The sequence below is a fragment of the Patiria miniata genome, unplaced genomic scaffold (assembly GCF_015706575.1).
Source record: "Patiria miniata isolate m_02_andy unplaced genomic scaffold, ASM1570657v1 HiC_scaffold_24, whole genome shotgun sequence".
Lineage (NCBI taxonomy): Eukaryota > Metazoa > Echinodermata > Asteroidea > Valvatida > Asterinidae > Patiria > Patiria miniata.
The window spans coordinates 13,968,389-13,995,768 of NW_024037063.1; the positions used below are offsets into that span (position 1 = coordinate 13,968,389).

A 27,380-nucleotide genomic window follows, 5' to 3' on the forward strand; every position below is an offset into this window, starting at 1 on the left:
GGGTCACCGGGGATTAGTTTAGTTAAAACACTCCTTTCCAGAAATTTCATGGCGCAATCACGTGAATCATACATGAACACGAATTGGTTGGCCCGCAGCTTCCGAGATATTTTCGATCGAGCTTGTTTTTAAAACAATTGAATCAGAAGAGAATTGACTTTTTAAAATCGATGTTACTCATCTTTTAAGGATTCTTTAAAAAAAATGTAAAAGGGAAAAGAGCGCCCCTAGTGTCAAATATCCCCCTAGCGGCCCCTCCCTCCGAAAGTCGGTTATTTGCTGGTGGCTTTAATGCTTTGTTAGCCCCTCACGTGATTGGAGGGAGTCTAGAGCACGTGCCGGTTTACAGAGTCCGGGAGCGAGGGCGGCGGAGCTCATGTCCGCGCCCCCTTGGAGGGGAAGAGCTCCTGATAGTTGAATCCGTCTTGATATTTAGGGTGGCATGGGTGGCTTGTGCGTAAAGCGCTCGCCTCTCACCAAGGTGACCACGGTTCGAATCCTGGCCGCGGATCACATGTGAGTAGAGTTGTGCGTTGGTTCTCTCCTGTGCCACGATGGTTTTTCTCCGGGCCCTCCGGTTGTTCTCCCTCCCGAAAAATCAAACACTTTCCTTCTCAGGCTGTGCTCCGTGGTCATAGTGGTCGATGTGGACGGCAGCCATAGGCGCCTTTACGTGCCAGCGGCCCGACCACGTTGTAGCCGCGTCCTTCGCAATTCAGCACACCAGCTGTGCCGGATGATCAGTTAGCCTCCCCAAATTATTATATTATAATTATTATATGTAATGTTAGCGAGGTACGAAGAATTGCCTGGTGAAAGATGTCTATAGCTGGTCACTACGGGGAAGGGGGAGGGTGACATTATCAATATTTGACATCCATAAATAACAATGCTCAGAACTGACGCCTTGCAAAGTGAGATGTATTGATCCTGCTGTTAAAATAAGCGTCTAATTTCTAAATTTTCCGCTGCGTCCAGAAGGATTTTTGGTCATCCCCCTTTTCTTTCTTCAAAGAATCTGACATCCCTGGTAGAAGTTAACCAACATTTTCCCGGGGGAAGTAACAGGCCACATCATCTAATTCCGTTCAGATTTAATTTCCATACATAAATATAATCAGAGGCAACTCCTTTGTACAGTTATTCAAGATTACACTTTTTATTTACAGTAATCTTTTCGTCACAATCTTTGACACAAAATAATGGTGTTCTAAATTGTCAATTACATTTTGTACATTTTGTATAATTTACTCAAGTATGATACAGACGAAAGTTTCAATAAACTTGGTGCAGGAAACCCGTTCATCTTTGGCACATCTTATAGCATCATTGGTCACATTTGGATTTTAGTGCTATCATTTTTCCCAGTATTTTAAAGTGCAACTACATTTGGTGTTTACTTTAATTACTTCCTGATTAGATATTTTAACATTAATTTTGCATGAACAGGAGAATAAAGAGAAAGTTCCATTGGAGAAGTAGCATCTAGCTAGTTGATTACAAAAACAACTATTGTCTTTAAAGGTTGGGCAAGGATAAAATATCATCGACCACTATTATTCCTGACATCAGAGACCTCATAATAAAAAATACACAATAACAACACCTTTTAATCTAAAGGTATTCAGACTAAGAGAAAAATGTATATTTTGTACAATATATTACATAGATTTATATATAGATATTTTATCTCCATGCTGTCGAAAAGCTCGATACAGCAAAACTACAATCTTTATTTCAGCTCTTAATCAACTACAACTGTATTAAAGCTTATTACTAAAAGGTAATCTATCAACACCCTTTTCTCTTCGATATTTCTTAAATGTAGTTCGAATAAACATTTACTTATATGCATACTGACTAAGAATTAAGACGATTCTTCGCCGATGTTTTCACAGCATAAGATGAACTCTTTTTTTTTGGAGAGATTTATAATCTGCCTTCGCCGAACAAAAAGTAGTGCACAATCCCCTGGTTGGTTGGAAAAGTCGCTGGTTCCCATCAAGGGTAGCCCCAGAGACCCATGAGTTCCCATTCACTTGGCGCTGTGCCGTTGTGGGTTACCATCACTTCTCGTCGATATAGACCCTCTGACGCAGCTGAAATGCAAAAACATTGAAAAGATTGTTTGAACATTCAACCTTCGATAATTTAAGGTTCAAAAACGAGCCAGGAATTTCAAATCAGAACGCTTAATATTATTAATCGAGTGAAGAAGTCACTTCAGATGTCTTTAGACGTTACTAACGAATCTATCTTTTACCTCCCCACTCGAAGAATATGCTATCTCCTTCCGTTGCCACGATGAAGTCATCAGGCTCGCCCGAGATGTCAATAAACGGGACCCTCGTCGTCTCCATTATGTAACTGCTGTTCGATAATTCTAGGTACCGCTCGGGCTCCATGCTGGACCACGTGACACCCAGGTTTCCACTGCGCATGATCGCGCGTCTGTTCTGGGATATCCCGAACAGTTCTTTCGTCTCTGGCTCCAGGCCAATGACGTTGGCAACATTGTTGTCCATGGCTACAACCAAACACAAAAAAACTCATGAAAATACATAACTAACAACGTATGAAATAATTCAAAGTACCTGTCTGTATCACTAAACTAATTGTCTTGGTTTTTTTTGGTCGTCAATGAATGTTCGATAATCAAATCACAGAAAGAAAATCTCTACAAACCAGTAAACGAAAGTATAATCAACATGCGCCAGCACAAATATAGGCCTACATGGTATATGCACACAAATTCCTAGATGTCAATTTTGTTATTATTTTTTACTATCGAATTAAACTTCTCTGACGTAACTTACACTCCCACGTAGTCCCATTATCCAGCGAGTAGGAGCATCTGGTTGGGCCACTACAATTGAAATAACAAAAGAAACTTTCCGATGAAAAAAGTGTCAAAGGCGGTCGTACAGCCATAATACCGTATATTGCACGCAAGGGCTTGTTTGTTTTTTACCAAAATAAAGCTGAACATAGATCATAAACGTTTTGTTAGAATTCGTAGACTTGTGATCATGTTTTGCTTCGCAAAGCACGGAAGGACAAACAATAATATTTTGTGTGTGGGTAAGCCATTAAGCCACTGACTTCGCTTATTAAGCAAATTATCTGTTGTGTAGCTCTGATGTACATGTATCTAGATAACAGTAAATTAAACTTTTGAAGAATAGTGACTTTTCAGATACTCACTCAACATATTCGAGAATGCAAACGTAAACAGATCCTGTCTCTGGCTCGATGATAAAACCACGCTCGTAGTATGGATAATCTGAAATAAAACATATACCTTCATCATTAAGATTATATAATGGTTAGAAATACTGGACTTCATAAAAAAGGAACACTGACAACATCTGAACCTGAGTCGTCAGATTGCTGGTCAAGTGCTCTACCAAAATAGAGATCTACCGATGTTGCAATTGACCGCTGATGTGCATGGCAGGAAGAAATCTTGAGTTCCTTTATTTATTCCTTAAACATCTTGCGCAATAGAATGCGGCAAGGATTTTGTTGGTTGTTGTTGTTGTTTTTTTTTTAAGTTGGTCACTGACCTGGAAATTCCATTTTCGCACAGGCAGCTGTGAATAAACAAGAAAGAAAAATACAGTTAGGTAAACAATAACAGTAAAGGGTAAAACTAAGACAACACAAAAACAGAAAAACTACACTCAAGTGTTTGTATGTTTTTAAATGTATTAAAGCATATTTTACCTAAATCTTCAACTAAAAAAAGAGAAATCTGCTTAAGGTTCAGATACTGAAAACCCATTGGTTAATTAATTCAATAAATAATAAAAATGAATGTTAACCGAGGGTTACCATTTAGATCGATATCAGCGGTCCGTCTGCATCCGTACAGCTCAAACCTCATGACGGGGAAGGTTGTGTTGACCGCGTAGCTCTGAGGACGTATCCTGAAATACGCGCCGTTGAACGGTACCGGGATGAGGTTGAGCGAGGAGGAATCATTCAATGTCTCGTTGTAGTCGTTGATGAACGTCTGTCAAAGAAAATAAAATTCAAATGTTTCATAAAAATTACAATGCAAAGTGGTTAGTAAGCAAGTTATTTGAATGTGATATATGTTTTTTACAAGTTGCAGTGTGAACAACTGAGGCATTTCAAAGTGATTATACGGACACTAAATGAAAAAAACAACATCCACCCATTCATATACCAATAACAAATAAACGATAAGTTTGTGTTTCTTTATCACTTGTTTTTTTTGTAGTTTGGCCCACAAACAAAATCACCTACCTAACAAACAACATAGCAGGGCAACATCATCAACAACAGAGGTGTCATCAACAGCAATTATCATAATTACATCAACGTTGCGCACATATGTTCAAACTCGATGTTTGTGAGTCTACCAACAGTGTCGGTATAAACAGATTATTTTCGTTCACGTGGGTCTAACAACTGCTAAAGCTAGTGCAGCAGTCGGCCTGAGCATGTCAATGGACGAATGATGGAACAGGAAGGATCGTTATTTATAAATACCTCAATAATAATACACCTGGGTCCAATTTATGGAGGGGACATAAGCAAAAAAAGTGCATAAGAAAATGCTTAGTGAAAATCAGCAAGACTCAGTCTCAAAAGATACACGTCGTTATGCCAATTTGACTGCTAACATGTTTTCACCATATCGCAATTATTGTCTGTGCTAAACAAATTAAGGAGAAGAAGCTACAATTTAAGCATGATTGACACAATTGTTGTACAAACCTGATCGTAGTCATACCACACAATGCCATCGACACTGTAGCTCAATTGGTATGACATGACACAGCTACTGTCGTTGAACTCTTTCTGCATTCTCACTCCGCTAAATCGATGTAGTCCACCGAATCGCACCTGCAAAAACATTTTCAAAAACTCTTGATCATTCTTTGCTTCTGTATGCAATGAGTAAAAAGAAACAGTGTATCAACATAATCAAACAACAGACACATTGCAATTAGATTAACCATTTCTATATTAGCTCAATCACCAACTTACTGAAAATCTGAAATTTTGAACTTGACTTTTAATATTATATTCACGAGTGACTACAAACACCAAATCTCAAACAAACACAAAAGTTCACAAGCCTGTAAGATGCTTTTAGAATTACGTAATTCAAAATTTCATAATAAAAAAGGCAATGTAACAATTAGTGTAAAATGAGTTCGTGGTTTTTTTTTTATATCCTTTTGCCACCTTTAGTTTTGAAGTGAAATCTATCATTGAACTATCACAAGATAAACTTGATACTTTGCCAAGCCCGGATTAAAAAGATCTCAAAGGTGCACGAATGCCGATTTTAATACAAAGAAATACGACTCACCTCAAGGTAGTCATTTCCCTGGTATGGCTTCATGTCTCGTATCGCTGGTGCCCAGCCGGATTCTGAATTCAGCCTAGCCATCTGAGGGGAGTAGGTTTCATTGAGGTAAGAGCTGGCGGTGATCTGGCAGTCCTGTATTGTGAAGCTGTTCTCGATCCCAAGCACATCGAAGCATTCTGTAACAGTACAAAGTCATGGATATTTCCTTTGTTTTTATAATAATAGATGCCATTCCTGAATTGTCCAAATATTCTTGGACGACATAATATTTGAAAACTGGGACATTTAAATTTCAATATTTCAAAAACTTGCAAAGACAAATCAGGCTGTCACTGTTGTTGACAAGTTTTGACGTTTCATGAACATGAGGCAAAGTCACACATCTCAACTGTTTTATGCTTTACAAGATTATTTCGTGACTATGATGATCAAATTTGGTTGAAATTCGCTTGTGACAATTAGGACAAAAAGGCATATTTGAATGCTTACTCCAAGGAAACAATGCAAGTTAAACGGTCATCTTTTATGGACATCCCCAAAATAATATGCGTGTTCTCTCAAAATATAACTCTTTCATTCTGATTAAATACGATAGCTCCTTCCAAATACAATCCTTTTCATTTTGTTCATAAGGGCAGCAACACTCATTCCTTCAACTAAAATAGTCACGATAGCCACACCGTTTCTTTGCTTAGTAACTTTTGTACACAAAAAGAAGGAACATCTTACGCTCAGTTCTGAAGGACAGATCGAGTATGAGCGTTTCTGTCTTGAAGACATCCCCAAGGACAATGTTTCCATCGTTGTCTGTTCCATCGCGCTTGTAGTAGACTATCTCCATCGGTACCGTCGTATTGACGAAGTTCATATCGATCGGCAAGTATCGATTAGGATCCATGGAGATGTTGAACCACATCGTGAAGGTATCAGTGAAGTACATCTCAGCGAACTGGTGGGCGAGAAATATTCATGCATAAATTGGCAATTATCAATATTAGAAAAAGGAATAGAAATTGTTTCGAGACTTATCTGTCGATGCATGCCTACCGATTTTACACATAGATACTCCTTGAGATTGCTATAATGAAATTGGCCCACAAATGTCTTTGAATTGCCAGAAGAATAGCCTGAATGTTGTAAACTTCGAAACAGCATCTGAAATGACTAAGTTGCTCCAGGGAATTTCGACTTTGTCAATATTCTCGTCGCCTTTTTATCTAGGAGTAAGTACATTTATTTCCTATAGCATCGCGTTTAAAAGCGTAGAAATAAATGTCTCATTAATTAATTTCTTAATAGCGCAAACTTTTACCAATAACTCTATTTTTATAGTTGTTGCTTTTTGTCTTGTTGTAATTTGAGACGGAGATTGTAATAGTAATTGTGTTTGAGACATTGGGTTCAGTTTTAATGAAAAACTTACGTGGAACTTGACTCCCGCTTCAGATGTCTTGACGCACAGAGGAGGTCCCTCAATCTCAAGGTCAGGATCAACTTCTAAGTAGTACGGCAACATGAGGTATATGACCACGCCATAGGCGTGGCTACTGGAATAATTGACATGGTGGATAGACAGCTCGGTCAGAAGAAGGTCCCTGGAAGGAGAAATAAATAAATATCATTTTTTTTTAAAACCATGTCCCAGATGCTTCAATATCGCTAATCTATAACAGTCAAATATATTTGAGTGACGTAATTAGTATCACAGAAACAGGGATTTCTAGATCAGTGACACTGTAATTTATTATGCACCACAACTGTGTTATTGAAACAAAATAAAGCATAGCAAAGAACGCGCCAGTGTCCGACATCACGAGTCATACAGTTATCGTAAAATAGAATGCCACTTGGAAGACACGAGAAGGAACTAACGATAACACAAAGGAATGATTTTGGATATAAGTTATCTTATTATTAAACTGAGGAATTTGATCGAAACCTACGATCGTAAATAGTACATTTTGGGATATACCTTAATTAGCATCAGAAGTTATACCTTCTGGAGACATGTGGAATTCGGTACTCCTAAATGGCTCAGCTCCTATTTAGAGGCGACATTTTACCATCGCAAATTGGCTAGATCGATTGTTCGTGGTCCAATTAATAAAAATACCAACATTTGCGGGGACAGGATGAGGGAAAATTGAGGTTAGGGGTCAGGAAAGTCGGACAAAAGTTTGTGCACAAGTCTATGGGAATGCCTCCCTAAAAGCACCATTTCGGTTAAATTACGTACAGCTATCATGACAATGTGTTTAACACTTTCGACTTAAAATTTTTACCCAATATTTATTTGGGGAACCATGTAATAATTTATTATTGTCAGAGAATGGTTCATTTCTTGACTTTCAGACTTATGGGAACTTCTATTATCATTAAAACAACAGTGTCATAAAGTTTATTTTGTGATATGGCTGAGACTGCACATTGTCTATGCTCCTTACCCTTGCTGCGTCACCATTGGATCATACTCCGGCATGGTGATGTTAAACTCCACCTCCGGGCGCTCGTCACCGACAATAGACACGCCCACCGTCTCATTGAAAGCCGTCTGCCTCCCAAGGCTGTAATCGAAGGCTACATCGAAGATGATCTCAGCCCCGTCGAAGAGATCAGGATGGTCGGCCAGCTGGACCTCCAGAGAGATGAGAATCTCATCATCCTCAGGGGTGACGTACTCCGGATTGTACTGGTAGTAGTGTGTGGTTCCTGGTTTATCCGAACGAAACACAACACTTTAATGACACTAAACATACACAAAGATAGTGCTGGTAGTATTGTTTGGTTCCTGGTGTTTTGGAACAAAATAACACCGAAATAACACTAAATATACACCGGGATTGTACTGGTATCGTGTGGTTCCTGGAGTATCAGAACGAAACACAAAACTCTTATATGAAACTAATACCCCAAGATGTGCTGGTAGTATGGTGTGGTTCCTGACGTAGTGGAACAAAATAACACTGTTATAACACTAAATATACACCAGGGTTGCACTGGTATGTATTTCCTGGAGTATCGGAACGAAAAACATCACATAAATGACAATTAATATACCCCAGAATGTGCTGGTATAGTGTGTGGTTTCTGACGAATTGGAATAAAATAACACTGTAATAGCACTAAATCAGGATAATAAAGAATTGTACTGATGGTATAATGTGTGGTTCTCGGTATATCAGAGGAAATTAACACTTAAATAACACTGAATATACAGCGGGATTTTTGTTATATCAACACGGGATTGTTGTTGGTATATAACTAATATAACACTACTATAACACCGGGATTATACTGGTAGTAGTGTATGGTCACTGGTATATCAGAATAAAATAACACTGTAATAACACTAAATGTACACCAAGATTGTATTAAAAAAAAACCAACACGGAGATAGTTAAACACTTCTACCTCGTGGATTGTAGGTCTACAGTTAATGGTTTCCGACATATCATAACAAATCAACAAGCACTTTAATAACACGATGACGATTTTGTACATATTGTTATTTGAGGTTTCTGGTATATCAGAATAAAAAACACTTTGGTTCGCAGCATTTCAAATCAAAACAGCACTGAAGTAACTCTTAATATACATTTTTGTACAATGCTTACAATTAAAAAAAATCCACAATTTTAAAAAAATGTAAATACTGGTTTTTGAAACTGCTTAAAAACTAGTTTCATATTAAACTTTTAATCTAATTACCATGGTTGGTGATGATGCCTAGATTGATAAACGCCGTGTCGTTCTGACTCGTGGAGTACGTGGAGTTATAGACTGGTTCCAGCTCATAGAGATGATAACAGGCGTAGTTGACGCCGACCCGCACGAGCTGCATATCGGTGATGGTCATGAACGCCTCGTTCCCAGCCGTGGGGAGTGTGACGTTTACGGTCATCGGGGTGCTCATGACTGGGGTGGTGATCTTCAGGTAGTAGGTTTCCTTGGAGCCGATCGTCATGACGACGTTGTCTCCAGGCCGGTAGATTTGGAATTGCGGCTGTGGACTTGTCTAATCAAGTACAAAAGAAATTGATTAGACTTGTTATATTCGATAACAAGAGAAAGTTGATGGTATAATATTGGTATAATTGGTGTAAATTGGTAAAACGTGAATGTCTTATTGCTGCTGTTTTACTGCTGATAAAGTCCACTAGAAATATTTCGATTCCAAAAACAAACTTAGGATAAGCTAGTAAGCCTTATCGCTCTATTATTACTCTCTCAATTCCAAAGATTGCAAATTCACTCCATTCGAGTAAAGATTCACTCCCACAGTCGGAAACTATAGGGACTAGACGTTTTAGAGTGAAATTCCTTCAATCGTAATGATCTAGTTTTCACTCGAGCTTCGTCTGAAGTGGTTCTTTTTTTCAGACTATTTCAATCAAACATGGGAGTGATTTTCACTCTAAAACGTCTAGTCCCTAATTTCACTCTTTAGAATTTAGAGAGTAGCAAATTTGCAAATTGAACATTTTAGCATTTTTTTTAAGCTCCAATTGAATTCCAATGAAATGACTATTGTCTTTGTACAACAATCATCATCATTTTTAAGAAAAGATATCACCGTTAGGCCAAAAAAAAAAAATAAGTCGGTCTTTGGTCAGCGCGCGCGTCGATTTTAATCATGTGCGTCGATCTTTTTTTTTCCAAAATGTTCCGCGGTAGCTCCAACAGCGCCCTCTATTTCCGCACCTCCTCAATTTTTTTTTTACCAAAGAGCACCAAGGAATGGGAAATTGCACCAAGGCAAATGATCAAAAGCACCAAGGCAAATTATGGAGGACACCAATGTACATGAGGACACCAAAAAAGCAAAACAGTACCCCACCTCGTCTGTACAATCCAAACTTGAAGAAGAAAAAAAAAAAAAAAAAAAAAAAAAAAAAACCGCGTGGCCGCGTTAATTCCGGAACTTTGGTCTGACCAGAGACCGAATATTTTTTTTCAGCCTTAGACGTCATATAAACTCCACCATATATCTTTCTTCATTGTATGCTGTTGTTGCTACGAAAACCTTTCCAATTTGTACCTTTACTGAATCATTTTGGTGCTATATTCATTTTAGCTAACTGGCCCTTTTCATGGAAGCTACATTGATAAGTAACAAAAATATATACTTTGACTCTGTTAATTTAAAACATGAAAATAGTTGAACTTGCTGCATCAATGGAAATAGGCCTACATCTACCATTTAAAATGTTGAAGTTTTTTTTATATAAACCAACCTCGGAGTAAATGTTGTCTTCGGTGGCATTGAAGGAGGCCCTGAGATAGTACTCATTGTGCTCGTTGAGCTTCAGCACCGCACCCAACCATAGCTGATCATTCTCCATGACGGTGTCGTTGTTCTCTAGGCGGGCGACCACTTGAACTCTGACCTGATTTGCATAATTGAATGGATCATGAAATGGAATGATTTCGTGTAGTTAAATATTATGCGTTGGCTTGAAGTCTTAATATTTATTCAGTAAAAAGCTATCTCTCAATGGTATGGCTTTAAAAGTATTTATCATTAAACAGATCTTTTCTTTTAATATGCCCTCAATTTTCTTTTAAACTAAAATTATTTTGCAGTATTTGCCAAATGCTTGGACAAAATTGAAGTTTCTTACCTTATTAAGTTCAGACGCCACCACTGATCCATATGGATTCATATTAGCGACTGTACCGACGTCTATAAAGGCCGTATCAATGTGGTCATCGTCATTGGTAGAGTTGTAGATCGTAGTTAGGAATGTTCCGTTGACACAGGGTACATTCCATCCGGTCTGGATCAGCCTAGCCTCGCATATAGTCGTCCGGTAAGGGTCGACTCGATCACCGAAAAATCGGACCTGGAAAAGAAATCAATTGCGCAGTTAATATTGGTAATCCATCGTGGGTCGTCGACTCTCATGGCTGGAGAAATTTGTGTAGCACCTTAAAAAGCTCGAAGAAACTATTGAGAAAAGATGTGACAATATCGCGGAGAATATCATAGATGTCACCTGTAAAAACTTTCGTTTTAAGTTCTCACTCTTTCTTAACTTTTATTACTCGGATAAATTCCTAACACCAATCCTGTTTTAACAATTGCCCGCCAACTCCATGCAGTCCTACTTTACTTCGCCCATCTTTGCCTGTTTCGCCATGGACGTGGTCTGGGGACGAACTACAAAGAAGATCCGTTTTTCTCAAATTGGATCATGGGTGGGACAAGAATATAAAGGGGCGTGTCCATACTAATTTTCTGTTTAGGAATTGTCGTCATACAATATTCATAAGTAATCAACGAAATTATTATTAAAAACACCATTAGTATTGTTACACATGATTATAGACACTCAGATATAACTAATGAGTTACTGTCATCTGAAATAATTATGTCATCCAATTACAGCTTCGTTTTATGACATCGCAATTTTTTGTTGTTGTGTTTTAAATAATGCCTACCTGATAATCAGATATAGACCCGTATGGAACGTAGAAATCCAAGTTGTAGACCACACCTCCACCAATGGTGACCAAAGGCTCAGCGTTCAACTTAGTCAATGTCACTACGGGTATCTCAGTCTGTAAGAAAATAGGTATAATAAGTTTTGTGAAAAGGGATGAAAACCCGAAAAAGGGGTTACACTAAATGCCTACATTGAATTTTTTGAAACAGGTAAGTATCACATGCAAAAGCAAATATCCTTGCAAAATCGAAAAGGGTTTAGGTCTATAATAATCATGCATTGGCTATGAAAAGTGTCAATGAATATTGGTAATGTTTTATCGGTTTTAAGCAGTTGCTTCAAAGCTCTTGTCATATTTACTCTTCGTTTCATTAGGTTTCCGACTCTGACTTATATGACCCAACATTTCAATGAAAAAAATGTGGACCTTTGATTTGGCTTCAACGTTGAGTTCTTGTGGCGTTTATGGTTTAATTTCTTTCATCGTTTGTCGGCCTTTATTTCTTGAGATAAAAAGGTTATATGGTTATTTTTTTCAAACATGGACTTACGAAATTAGTGAAGGCTGGTCTGACATCAACATGGACTTCCTTCGGCACCGTGTAAAGCTCCGTATCCCCTGCCTTGACCGTCAACTCGAATTCCTGTACCTCTGGCTCAGTCAGATTGTCTGGAGGCACGGCGATGTCTTCTAGCTTCACTACTACCTCCGCTACCATCTTATTGTCATCAGCGTTGAGGATGGGCTTAGTGCCTGCAAGGATCGGCGTTGGGGACAGTAAACGTCTCAAAGTTAAAAATGTGAACGTTTTCAAGCATCAACCACTTCGATTAGAACGAAGTGGCTGATGCTGCGAAACTTACAAACACTGATTCTTTCGTCGTACTCTCTTTGAAACAAAAGGGTACATCACTACTCCAAAGGACACGCAATTTGGCCAATATCACACAAACTGTTAGGGTTCGAAGAGTAGGGTATTCAACCACAGTCCAATACATTATACAGAAATATTACATCAAATATAACATTTTTCAACCAAGGGACCAGTAAATTGGCCAGTTATATTTTTTTGGCGTACAGGCATTTCAAAAAGTCTCTTGTTTTCGAATGGAGAAAATTCCCTTCATCCAACCGACACTAGGAACAAGACGTTTTAGATTCATTCAATGGAAAAGATCGAGTTATGACGGAATTTAATCTTTTTTTCAAAGTTTTTAAATCTAATATTGAATGATTTTCACTCGAAATTGGCCTTTGTGTATTTTCTTCCTTGAAATGTAAGAGTAAATTCACCAATTTAAATCGAAATTAATCTAAATGAAATTACTTTCTGTTGATTTTCATCAGCAGCAAATGACCTAATTGATTCCACCTACCAATGTTTTTCACGGGACCAATATCCAGCACGGCTCTATCTCGATGTCCGTCCTCCTCGTAGGACAGATACTGCACGGGTCGCTCAGTCTCAAAACACGGCAGGTTACGCCCGGCTGACACCAAGTGAGACCGGCAAACACTGAGGCTGCTGTTGGGCGTCACCACGTCCATCCAGTAGGTACCGGCTGAATTGGGCGGGGTCAAGACCGAGAGGTAGTAGACGGCCAGACCACCTGCCCGTAAGAAACTGCTCTGGCTCGGCCCCAGAGTCAAGTCAAATTGCGGCGCGTCGTCGTCCTGGTACAAAACCAAACAACACAGACTTTACTTATCAATTTCGGTTATTTTGTAGTCTCTATGTTTCTTTCGTAACCAACTGAACATTTGCAGTTGGTGATTTTAAATACATAACGATCGCTTCAATTAGGAAAAAAATTGAAAAGTTTAAAAAAAGTTCTTACCTGCCGGAATTCTGGCCGATCGAAGTTGATGATATAATCCATGGAGCCATGCCAAGTCCCGCTGGGACCGTACGTGGCCTCAACCGTCAAGGTGACATTCTCCATGTGAACAAGCTCCACGTGGTCCTCCCAGTGGAGATTAACTTCCACAACAAACGAACCGTCATCCGGGTCCTTCTGCATTCCCGCCTCCAGGCTGTTGGTCACCACACCCAGGTCCACCAGGTATTCGTACGCCACGCCCTCTACCATCGAGACGTTGGTAATGGAGGTCTTGTCGAGGTTGTGGCAGTAGAAGTTGGATCCGATCTCGACCACCTCGACCCGGCAGATGCTGAACATCGGCCGGCGGTCCGTGGCTCCTCGACCGGCGGTGATGTTGAGGAGGACCGGGGTATAGGTAGTCTCGGGAGGTATGGTTACGGTGATGTTCAGGGAGACAGCGGAGTTGTTGTACAGATAGTAATCTTTACCACGATTTCGTAGCTTGAACTTTGGTATCTAAAGACAAAAATGTAACAAGGTGGAAAACTGCATATTATTGAAATGAACTAGGTGTCTTTTTTAATGTCATTATGTTACAAACGACATGACATTTGTGGCTATATTTTCTTATTTAAATGACCAATGCAGAGTTGTTATCAGTTTAATAACAAGTCAATCGAAATTATCCTTAAGGAGTCACAAGTCTATCATACGTGAGTCGCAAGTCAATCATAAATCAAATCTCTAGTAAGGGCACAGGTATCGGGATAAACCTGCCGCGCCTTACGTCACTTGAAAATGTTATCACTTTATTTGAGACTGGATGACTTGTGATTTCCTTGTGATTGTCTAATGATTGTCTTGTGATTGTATTGTGAGTGTCTTGTGATTGTCTTGTGATATTCTTGTGATTGTCTTGTGATTGTCTTGTGAGTGTCTTGTGATTGTGTAATGATCGTCTTGTGATTGCCTTGTGATTGTCTTGCGATTGCCATTTGATTGTCTTGTGATCGTCATGTGATTGTATTGTGATTGTCTTGTGTCTTATGGTTGTCTTGTGATTGTGTAATGATCGTCTTGTGAGTTTCTTGTGAGTGTCTTGTGATTGCCTTGTGATTGTCTTGAGATTGCCATGTGATTGTCTTGTGATGGCCTTGTGATGACTTGATTACAACTCTTACAAATTAAGGGAAATTAGTACATTGCCTGCCTACCTTATCACTGTCTAAATATTCATGATGTTGGTAATCCACGGCTGTGATTGGTGCTTTGGACACCCACAGTATGTCCTTGTCGGACATTTCGTAGCGGACGCCGGCTGTTACTTCAAACTCTGTTCCGTTCGAGACGTCAGGGTGCTCGGCCAACAGCTCGGCGGTTATCAATACCGTTAGCTTACTGTCATCAGTCTGGTGCCGCCGGCCTAGATTGGTGATGCCTCCAAAGTTGAACTGTATGTAGTCTGCGTGTTGGCCATCCTGAAATGTTAATATAATGTATGAGATGAGATTAATGCTGAAATAACAAGACAGAGGAAATTCGGTCATTTAGAGAAACAAGTTAAAAGTAAATATGTACTATATCTGTAACTATCATCAAGAGTGATACCAAGAATTGAGAATTGATCACTGAGAACTTTCAACTTGTATGTAACGATGTTTATAGGCATTTAATTTCTATCTTGAAACTTAAATTTGTTAACTGCCAGTCCATCAACTTAAATTTGATAGACTTTATTAACAGCAACAAAGTGATTATCCCCTTCCAATAGTAAAACACATCTTTGGCGCTTTTCAATGTTAACTATAACAATTAGATTGGTGGAATTAAGTTGAAGAAATTTAGGGTTACAAATGCTGGAAAATTGAAATCCAATACAAACCTCTTGGTTGAATTCAGGCGTCATGCTCCCCATGCAGGGAATGTTATGTCCAACTTGAACCACCTCAGCCCGGCAGATGGACAGGATAGCCCCGTTGGAGGTTGTGTAAGGCATGGACAGGTCCACGATGAAGACAGAGGTGATATTCTCCGGGATGTCGATGCTGATGACGAAGCCAACGGTGCCCCCGATAGTCACGGTGTAGCCGTCGACTGCGTAGAACTCTATCACTGGATCAGCGGTCTGTGGAAACCAATCAGTGAATTCTGAATAGTTCTGGTCTTTAAATCTTGAAATGATACATTCAGGGCAAATTATAAATGGTTGTGAATACTTGTTAGTAAGGCTATGCACAAAACAAGTTTCCGGCCCAATACCTTTCGAGAAAATTTAACATCTGGAACAAATTTCTCGGTCAATTTTTGGTCGTAACGATTACTTTTATGCATTACTTTCTGTTCTCGTCGTTGAATGTGTAAAGGCTAAAAGTTGTGTTCATTGTGGTGCATCTCAGTTGTGGGCCACTAGTGGCCTATGGAGGTTTGAAACGTTAGATCGTGTAAAATGGCTTCAAGACATAAAAATACAAGAAATCGATTTTCGAGACCGAGATCGAGACCTCACAATAAGCAAAAAATGCTGTCATTGCGATACTTAAAAAAGGTTTTCTGTGGGTGTGCTAATCTGTGCGTGGTCATCAAAATGTTTAGTTTCCTGTAATCGGTACATTTGATTTTACTTGAAACTTGGTGCAAACATTGAACAGTTTATTCAGCCATGAGAATACAAATTAACCTTTGTACTTAGCTCTTTAGTACAAGCTAATTTGTTTCTTTTTGGGGAGTGGTCTGTGAAATAAAAAAAATGAATAACATTCAATCACAAAATGATTAATTATTTAAAGCGTCAAGGACCATGCATAAGGGTGCTTACCATGTTGGGTGCTGGTGTAGTAAGCGCCATTATAGCCTGCTGGTTGGAGTATATCTTGGACCCATCTACCGTGATTGTCACGCCCAGCCAGTATTTCTCCCCGTTTACGATGTCCGAGCTGTCGGTGATGTACACCACAGCTTCCGTAGAAATTTTATTTTCGTCGTCGCCATTATTGCCATCACGTAGACCTTTAAAAAATCATTATGAAACATCAGGATAGTCGATGTATCGTCAATTTTGTTCTAAAGTTTGTGATTTTTTCTGTATTTTTGTGATATTTCAACGTGTTATTGCTCGCCAGGAGAGCTATACTATTATTACTAGATGGTGATTGGTTCACTCTTTGCCCATGATCCCAATGGGGGCGTGTACTTGTTTAATGTAAGGTTCTTGTTACTGTATTTTCTGTATGATTATTAGTTTTTAAGAGTGTATTTTATTTGACGTAATTTTGATGTATCTCTTTAAACTATATTACTGTGAATTTATAATCTTGCAAAATTAAATGATAAAAAAAGAAATTAAGTTAATCAAGGTTAAGAATCGCCAATTTTTTCCTCTCAGTTCGAGGGCAAGGAATGTCACTTTAAAAAATGAGGATAACAGATGATAAAACTATGCGTTCTGGCGTGTCAAGTAACTTATATTTTGTGATCTCATCTAGCATCACGTCCATGTTGACGCCTTTGGAGTTCAATTGAAACGCAGGGCAAGGTAAGAAAGGGACGGCCTTAAAGTATCACTATTATTACATTTGCATAAGGGCGTATCTAAAACAGGACATAAATCCGAAGTTGACAATAACTTTGCAGACAAAACTCTGGCTGTGCTCCGTGGTCAGACACGGGTCTTTTAGCCTCCCTCTCCCCCACTTATAAAAGTGTAAGAATATCTGCATTCGCAACCTACCTGTGTTGACGATTTTGCCGAAGTCTAATCTTGCCAAGACGGTTGCGTTATCGTCGGTCGTGTTGTCGTGAACTGAGGAAATCTGGGGAAGCTCGTCCGGCATGCAACCGTAGCTACCACCTGAAAGAAGCAATCATGACAACTCGTTAAACAAATCCTCAGACCACTAACAAATTTCTGGATCAGGTACAAATAAAGAGTACAACATTTTGCTTTGGAATACGTATTAAAAGTTTGTTAAGGTAGGGAATGGCCTGAGGAGTCTTTTACATCATTGTGTGTCAAGCGGAAAAGGATGTCTTTTTGAAGTTTACTTATCAAAATTCGCAAAATGAAACTTCCTTAAAGTCAGTTTACTTATCACCTGAAGAAGCATTCTTATAGAGACCTCTCTATATAAATATAATCTTGTTGAAGGAGTTTCTAATTTTCTTAGTCAGTAACTTTTTCTTTTTTATTTAATTATTTTATCAATTGAAGCTTTATTTAAAAAAAAGAATGGAACATCACGAACGAAATTGAGAAAAAGCTCTTGTAACGATTTGGTATTGTTAATTCATTGGCTACGTAGAGGCGTATCCCTTTGGTAAGTGTTGTATTGCTTAAGCATGTTTTGGGGAAAACAAAAAAACCTACCTTTTCCGGTAAGTTGGAATTCGCAGACCTTCATAACGGGGTCGTTTGAATACTGCTCGGCCACTATGTCCACGTAGAAGTCGGTGACATAATTCTTGAGCACCAGGTCGATGTTAAAGATGGCGGAACTCTGGGTCGTCATCTCACTCGGGCCAGAGATGGTCAAAACTGGAGAACTCGTCGACTGAGAAAAAAAAAGGAATTTAGTTTGCGTTTTTTTAATTTTAATGATCTATTTATTTAACTTTATACTATTGAATTTATTTGTCACTACAATCTTTTTTTGTTTACTTTTTTTTCTTCCCTGAGACCTCAGAATGATTTTTATTTTTTTTTAAATTTTTTTTGGTATTAATTGGTTTATAGTTTTAATTTTTTTTTCATTTGTCATTTTTTTTTACAGGGCCCTCAAGGAAAGCAGTTTTTTTTTTACTAAGGAGACCACCCTGTTTAAATAAGACTGCAAATAAATAAATACAAAAAAAATAACAAATTTTGTTTTCTGTGGGTTTCAATCGTGGTTGTATAAGGAAGTTATTCATTTTTATCTTTTATTAACGCCAGAGGTAAACTTCAACCTTATCTAATAAATTAAGAAACAAATTTCCCGTAAGTCTTCATTTTATCTGCAGAAGATTACTTTCAAACACACATTATAAAATGTTGATTTTAATGATTTTAATCCAATTTTCAGTTCTGTCTCGCCTTAGTCCTTTGTTAGGTTTTCCCTGCCAGATTTAATTTTGATTAATTAGTTCAATATTATAATTCCACATCCGATAAGAAATGAAAACATATTCGGTAAATCAACATCTAGTCTTCTTACCCAATCGCCTGTATCATTAACAGGAGTAAATGTCGTTCCTCCAGACCACACACTGGACAAGTCACTACCGTAGGAGACACCTGCCGACACCATGTAGCTATCCCCGTACTTCGTGGCGTTATTCTCTTGCAGAATCACGGTGAAATCCAAATGGATCTTGTTGGGGACATCATCGGCGGTGTTTGAACCCGTGTTGGTGACGGAGCCAAGGTCGAGTACCACGCGGTCGTACTGTAAGTTGGAATCACGAAAAAAAGTTGTTCAACTTGACAGGAATGCCTACAATTTGTGAGATATTTTCCCAGTTACTGTAAGGCATTTTACAAATTGATAGAACAATACTTGATTTTGTTTTGAGTTTTCAGTTTAAAATTTCGACCAAAAGATTTCATTCTATTTTGTCTGATAGTTTCGGTAAACTCGTCACATGTGGCGATCGGTGCTTTATTGAAAAAGCAAATTCATTTCTCCTTGTCAATCCAGAGACAAATGTGCTTTCATAGGATTGGAATTTTTAAGAATCCAATTTTTCGCAAGTAACTAAAAAAAGTGCTTAAAGTGATCTCAAAATAGAATTTTCTTTTTCAATACAACGGCAAACGCCACATGCGACCCATTCACCAAAATTAGGACTGATTAGAATGCAGTATTCGTTACATCATGCAGCACCCTTTATTATGAAATCAGTTGGAGGAACTTGCATTATTTAGCCTAACGATGTTGTGGTACGAAATCAAAGTATCTGTTCGTTGAATTTGTATGGAAACACGGTTTGATTATTACAGTGCGTCCCACAATACCGCAAACTTTTTTGCGAGGCTCTAGCGTCGGCGCGGAAACACGTATACCGCAATTATTGTTTATACCATTTTGAAGCTTGGAATTTTAACTTTATCCCTGGCGAGTAATGATTTGATATTTGAAATAGTTTTTAAATTATTCGTGTTCAAAATAAAGGCATGTCGAAAACGAACTCAACCGATTTCAAGGAAAATTGATGATACGGTACATCAGATGCAAACTCGAGTCACACTTTGAGCGCGCTTTTTGAATAGGTATACATACTTGCACGTGAATTTCAAAAGTGACTCAGACAAACGAAGAACAATATTGTGAATTTATTTAGGGTGTAGTCTACGTGGATCGCAAAGAATAGGAAACACAGAAAGTAAAAGGCAACGAGATCGTCACATCATCAACATGATGAAGCATTTCCACATTAGAAAAAGAAATGCGCATGATTTTCCTTGAAATCGGTTGAGTTTGTTTTGACATGCTTTTATTTGAACACAAATAATTTCGAAACCCTTTTAAAAAATCAAACCAATACTTACCAGGGGTAAAGTTAAGATTCCAAGCTTTAAAATGATATAAAATTAATGGCGGTACGTGTTTCCGCGGCGACGCTAGAGCCTCGCTAAAAAAATGTTGCGGGTATTTTGGGACGTGCTGTAGAGTCGAATAAGAAATTAATGCTCTCTATAGGCCTACTCACCCTAAAGTCCCCAGCGTGAGCATAATATTCCGGCGTCACGCTACTGCCATCAAACGATGGGTAGTTAGCACCAATGTGGGTGAAGAGCGGATCGCATACCACCATGATGGCGCTAGACTCGTACGGTGTAAGCAGCTCAACTCTCATGTTGGTTGATTGGACCGGTAACCAGATGACCAGACGGAGGGGGACCTTCTCCCCGATCTTGACGTCCGTGACGCCGGTGAAGGGGGAGAGTTTCTCCAAGGTGAAGGTCTCTTCGCTCGGGACGCCACTCGTCTGCCAAAGGTCAGTTGAATAATGTCAAATTGTAGGTTTTTTCCTTTCATTTTCTTTAAAGACACCACAACCTATAATTGGTGCTTATCGCATGAAATGAAATAAGTGGAAGTTGGCGTCACATTATGTGACATTAAATTGTTTTTCATAAAGCAATAAGAAAATGGGAATTAAAAGAATTGGGAAAATTGGAAGGTCCATTGACTGCGAAGTTATTCATGCAGAGTTTTTGTGACCTTTATGGATACCTCTGGTACAAGCGCCGTCAGTGCAGTCACCATACAGCGTTTCAACTTTGCTACAAACTAACACTAGTCAAATTTCTTGAAGTTTAGGATACACCTTTGTGGGGGCAATAACTTTTTACTAAAATTAATAAACGTCGGTGAAGGGCAAAACCTAATTTGATTTATATCACACCGACGCAAAAAATGCCATCTTATAAAAAATTGATGCTCGATAAAATTGAACTCTGGTTATTGAGATGTTTAGAAATCAAATACGGAAACAAGCGTCGATCGTTTGAGCTTTCGACCGGCCTAATTCAGATTCGCTGGAATGTTTACAGACAAATATTTTTGATGTTTTGACAAGAGTTTATACGAAACAATAATTGGTCAACATAAATATAGCTGAGGTAATATTAGTCCAACAATTTTGGACTCTCAATACCGGTACTGTGTATGAGAGTCCCAAAACTTAAGGTATTGAAAACGTGCAATACAAGAAAATAGACTGGCACCTAAAGCAACCATTCCAACACAGCTTCAGTACTGCATCCATCAACTGTGCCAAAAGAATTTAAGAAACACGTGGCATGAACTGGGAACCAAGGGCGGATCCGGGGGGGGGGGCCAAAGGGGGCCATGGCCCCCCCAAAAAACGAAATCATTTTTTTTTTTTTTATGTGACATCGCAATAACGGCAGGCAATGAGTACACCACCATCTTTTCCTCAAAAAAAAACATTGGTTAAAGTGGTCAGAAATTGCCTCAGATCGCACCACAGAGCATCTAGAATCCAACATTTTTTCGGGGCCCTTAAGCGGGCCCAGAACCCCACGCCGTAATTTTTTTGACCCAATTTTTGACATCGCAATAAAGGCAGGCAATGAGTACACCACCATCTATTCCTCAAAAAAAAACATTGGTTAGGCCAAAAAAAAAAAAATATTCGGTCTCTGGTCAGACCAAAGTTCCGGAATTGACGCGGCCACGCGGCTTTTTTTTTTTTTCTTCAAGCTTGGATTGTACAGACAAGGTGGGTACTATTTTGCTTTTTTGGTGTCCTCATGTACATTGGTGTCCTCCATAATTTGCCTTGGTGCTTTCGATCATTTGCCTTGGTGCAATTTCCCATTTCTTGGTGCTCTTTGTTAAAAAAAATTGAAGAGGTGCGGAAATAGAGGGCGCTGTCGGAACATTTTGGAAAAAAAAAAGATCGACGCGCACGATTAAAATCGACGCGCGCGCTGACCAGAGACCGACTTATTTTTTTTTTTGCCTTAAAGTGGTCAGAAATTGCCTCAGATCGCACCACAGAGCATCTAGAATCCAAAAAATTTTCGGGGCCCTTAAGCGGGCCCCGAACCCCACGCCGTAATTTTGTTGACCCACTTTTTGGGGGGACCAAAATTTTTTTTGGCCCCCCCAAAATTGTGTTCTGGATCCGCCCTTGCTGGGAACTAGTCTCAATGTACTACGCATTCCTCAATAATACAGCCACCAGACTATTGACATTGAATGAAGAGGTCAGTCTTTTCCAATAGTTGGACAATGGACATGTACCAGTCTAGTCTTTAGCCTCATTTTGAAATCACTTGATGACTTCCCTCTCATGTACAAAATATTGAAGAAAAGTCTCCTTTAAAACTTGAATGGAGTCTGCAAACTCGGTTGGTGAAATACTGTGGACTGTTTCTTTGCCCAGTAGAATTTTTGGAGAAATTTGCTGGCTAAACTGTAAGTAAGGTGGGCCTGATTTTAGTTTTGCACGTTTCAGAGCACTCCAGAGCCCTGTCTGGATATGCTGGGTTAACTAAATGCTTACCGATCGTCTTCGCCTGGAATGTACAACTTCAGCTTCAACCTTGTCCCCAGTTGAGAAAGAAATCCGCACCGCCATGGTGGAGGCTGCTTTATCACTTGGCTCATCAACAGTGTTAACCAACCTCCTTCTCACACGTGTTCGGTGCACTGGGTTCTTGGCAGAAACCACCAATTCGAACACAGCATCCTGCAAGTCTTTTAACTCGAGTCCACGAGACAGTCGTATCTCCCCACTCCTGGGATCGATCATGAATAGTGAGTCTTCATTCCCCTCCTCGATGGAGTATAGAATATTCGCACATGGGCAGCTGTCCGAGTAAGAACACTCTTCCGCATCTGGGTCCTCCGCCCGCACTGTGGCGATGACGTCATCGCTATAACTGTCTCTGATATTCACGTCAACTTTAACTGTCTGTTGTTTAAACACTGGCACGTGTGAGTTTTCTGTTCAACAAGATCAAACATTAAAAACATAAGCCACGAAAATAATTATAAACCTGCTACCAGGGTGTTCCGAGACTTAATCGAAATGAAAAACACAAGCTTCACTATCAGACAATTGAGAAAACCGTCTTGCCCAATAGGCCTATTCTTTTCAAGGATTTAAAAAAGAAGAAGTTTCCTTCGTACGAAAAGGGTAGGCCAATCAAAAAGACAATTATTATAGCAGATAATCTGAAATTGGCATTGTCGTGAATGCATCTCAAGAAAAAGTATATCGTTGTAAGTTAATGATGTATAGGGCTACAAAGCGAAATCTTGACTTACACGAGATACTTTAAGAAACTCAACAAAAAGCTCGCGCTGTTAGAATTGAAAGAATACCCATTTTGTCATTTCATCATATTGCCAATTAGAAAAACACTCACTACTTTTATTACCGTTCCCTGCGGTGAAAAGTCGTTTGTTTGTACACTGCCATCTCACGATATTACTCCGCCATCATTTGAATGATTCAAATCAATTCGCAAATTAATTATTCATCGCGCCAAATGGCTAGTCTATTTTGGCTGGCTGGGCGGTGTTTGAAGGACGTGTCCTGATCAATAAGAACTAGGGACGGAGAGTTTCATAAATCTTTGATCAAACAGAGAAACCTTGGCGAGGAAGACAACAACAAAACCAATCGATCTCTTTTAAAGGCTCAGTCTGATAAATTCAAGGGAAAAAAGAAACTATTATACAATATATGTTGTTTTAAAAAATATTAGGTATAGTGCGGCAGATAGGGAAACATGTGTGGGAATTGTGCCTTTGATGATATAAGCATGGAATTTGGCACACAGTCAGAGTATGTCAAATTTTCAAAATGGCTGCCATTGCTTGTTCCTACCTATATTTTTTCAAAGGACAAATCTACGATGGCCCTATAGCCAAATATCTTTCTCATGACATACTCTTACTGTGTGCCAAATACCATGCTTGTATCATCAAAGGCACAACCCCATCACCAATCTGCCGTACTATATAACTCATATTTCGTGGCCTTTCCACGCTTGCTACCATACACCATATGCTGACTTTATTCACAGTTTTGATGACCTTTTCCAAACTTTCAACCAAGTTTAACTGTTTGGCTTAAAACTTATAGCATTTGGTTTTCATCGCAAGGCGAGGCGGAGTTCAGCTTTCAATGATGTATTCAATAAAAATAGAACATTTGGCCTCCATTTTTCCACCTTTGGAAACAGTATATATCAAATGAGGACATTATTATGTTGAATTTGAACAAACGCCATCGGTTATACCAAACATTTTACTTACGGAGACTATCGCAGCGATCTCCCGTCCAGCACGGAGCACAGACGCACTCTCCCGTGTGGTTAGAGCAAACACCATGGTAACACTCTATCTCCACATCTCTGTGAAAACAAAGGAAAGTAAGTGCGAGATAATGATCATCTTGTACTGCATGCTGGCAAGTAGGATGACGTCGAGTTTGTTCTTCTTATTAGAAAAAACTACAGATGGGAGTTACTCATTTCTAACTGGCATTATAGCCGCAAACTTCCCCCATGCTGGGGTTGTATGGTGATGAATTAGCTTTTACAAAGAAAACTGATGACATCACACAGAAATCTTTTGAGTTTTGCGGGATTCTCCTAATTTCAATTTGAATCAATAATTGTTTACTAAAATTTACTGTCGAAAGCCGATTTTAATGCGTTGTCTCTTTGTAAAGCTTCAAAATTTATCAAAATCGTTTTTGTATTTCTAAGTGCCACACCCTTAAGGCGTGGACGTACATCGTTCAAAGTTGATTCGATATTCTTCGGTGTCATCAATAAAATGATGACACCGAAGAATTATGGGCATTTGAGTGGTACTTGAAGAAACTGAAACCTCTCAAATATTGTACATCCCTTTAAAGTGTTACACTGTGATCTCGACTATAGTGCTATCGATCCCGTTGCTTCGTTGTCGTCGTATCAAACTATGCAAGGAATCGATGAGTTGGGTGGCTGGGGCTTTTGTTGCACAACTATAAGAACTGCATTTTGACCAAAGATCGATAATCTACACCCTCGGTCGTGTTATGTAGTGCAACATTCAATATATTTAGCCCATTACAGTTTCTTAACGGTAATATATATTTTAAAAAAAATGCAAATTTTTCTCCCAAAAATATTTAATTTGATGAACTAAAAAAAATTGAGAAGTACCTATAAGCTACTGCATAGACTTTAAAGTTACAAGAAAATCGAAAGAAAACGATGAAATATGAATAGATCGTATGATTTTTTTTTAAATCCTGAATCTCTTGACCTATAAAAAAGAAATGTAATTTAAGATGATACTAGCTGGCACAAAATAACACATGATATTTAGCAGAATAAAATACAACCCCCTCAAAATAACTTCTTAATGACAACGAAGTCGCAAAGTGTCGGATGGGTTTGTCTTTTCACGTCACCTCGAGTTTTCATTTCTTTTCTTTACCATGAAAACAAATACCAATCTTGAAAATGCGATAAAATAAAAAATGTTAACGTTACACTTGTTGCGTTGTTTTCAACTGTGGCTTCGGGATATGAAGAAAAGCCCGTTTAACATTCAAACTCGTGATTCTATATATAGTACTTCTAAAAGATAACCAAAAGTTTAGGGTGCTTTCTTTCTTGTAGCTAGTAATGTTATACACACTGCGACTTTACCTTTCGCATATCCCGAGATCGCACTCCGACTTCACTTTTCTTCTGCAAATCGATGGCTTATATCGGATGTCCTCATCTATAAAAGGAAGCAAGAAAATCAAGCAGCTATGAAAATGTGGCAGACTTCTACAGAAAATAGTTTCCGAATGTCTTCAACCGCAGTACTAATATTTCAGTCTATAAAAACAGCTCTCCGTCTTCATTGTTATTGTGTTGGTTGGGAAATGTGAAAAACTTACTAAAGTAAGTTATATTTATGTATGCAAGGTTTTAGTTCATTTATCGGACAAAGCGTTTTGTAATTACGACCATTATATTCGACGTTTCTGTCCACGAATGGATGCGTTTTTTTTTTAACAATCTAAAACCTTTTCTTGACCCTGCGTCGAAAATGTGTAAGTTTGTGCGAATTCTGTTTCCGATATACGTTTAAAATAAATAATAAACTTGGTGGTACAACGTCGGCACGACATCATAGGCAAACTCAGAGAGGCTCGGCACGAAAGACAAAATCGGCGATGATATAATAAAAAGGTATGTAGGGTCGTTTCCTTTGTATTCCTCAGATTTGTAACAGTTTCGGAGTCGGCAAAATAAAAATATTCGAGTAATGATTCCCAAACTTCTTTATAACAAACTTCTAAAAATAAGCACGCATGTATTTCTATATCAAAATCACACAATAATTACAGGCAAAGCATGGAATAGGTTAAAAAAAATTACATAGGCCCTATACATATATTTGTCCACTTTTTAATATATCGAATCAATTCAAATATAATTTCTTTTGTATGTAAAATGTTATGATTACTCTGATGACATGACAAGACAAGACAAACATTCAATCCTAAAAGTCTCAACGAAACTTTGAAATTCTGCTCTTTTAGGCCCAACTATACTGAGAAGGATCTCATCAGAAGACGACCAATAATCATGGCGCTTCTAGAACTAGGGCCGGATTGTTTCGTAAAGCCCCACCTTTCTCCTCCCAAGTATTAACTTGCTCCCCCCCCCCCAAAAAAAGTCAGATAAAGAGTAAACGAACATTTAAGATGCAATACTTTCTTTTAGTGTTTAATTTCATCAATCTGAATGATAAACTAACTTACCGAATAACGCAAAGACTCCCGTCACAAGTAGACACAGCACAATAGCCGGGCTGCACCAAGACATCTTCCTCATCTTAGCTTACTGGCGAGATTCTTAAAGAAGATGACCGATAAATATCCATCGCAAGAACACAGCAGAAGGTTTGAAGAAGGGTTCCCGTCTGGAAATCACGTCAAGAGTTTCAAAAACTCGAGGTTTTCCGATCATAATCCATGGGAATTCCAGGGTTATTTTGTGAGCTGTGTTTCTGGCGGGTACGCGGAGTGTCTGTTTGGGGCGATGGGAAGCGGGGCAGATGCGCTGGCGGGTCCGGGGAGTGCGCGCATTGATCGATATGGTAATTATCGGTAAAAAAAATCCTTTGTTGCAATCGTGGCTTTTGCATATAACTGGATAAGTTTTTGTCGATCGTTTGACACCGACGACTGTTGCAAGATCCACTAATGACACGATACGATTACACTTGAATTGAATTAAATAGGTCTCC

The 27,380-nt window shown here is 38.8% G+C and overlaps 1 protein-coding gene across 1 annotated transcript; it reads right to left on the reverse strand.

Moving 5' to 3' along the window:
* Window positions 1–1,135: 1,135 nt before the first annotated feature.
* Window positions 1,136–27,184, reverse strand: LOC119732373. The gene is made up of 29 exons (XM_038205831.1): window positions 26,893–27,184; window positions 25,784–25,859; window positions 24,393–24,490; window positions 22,630–23,072; window positions 20,302–20,580; window positions 18,807–19,037; window positions 17,981–18,164; window positions 17,345–17,464; window positions 16,433–16,623; window positions 15,500–15,742; window positions 14,832–15,095; window positions 13,633–14,133; window positions 13,171–13,468; window positions 12,345–12,547; window positions 11,789–11,908; window positions 10,969–11,190; window positions 10,582–10,734; window positions 9,056–9,362; window positions 7,792–8,056; window positions 6,771–6,942; window positions 6,077–6,296; window positions 5,348–5,523; window positions 4,747–4,875; window positions 3,835–4,015; window positions 3,567–3,593; window positions 3,205–3,283; window positions 2,817–2,866; window positions 2,264–2,527; window positions 1,136–2,099 (listed from the first exon to the last, which is right to left on the reverse strand). The coding sequence occupies exons 1-29, from the start codon at window positions 26,963–26,965 to the stop codon at window positions 2,002–2,004; spliced, it is 5,667 nt and encodes a 1,888-aa protein (XP_038061759.1). The 5' UTR covers window positions 26,966–27,184; the 3' UTR covers window positions 1,136–2,001.
* Between the last annotated feature and the right edge of the window lie 196 nt (window positions 27,185–27,380).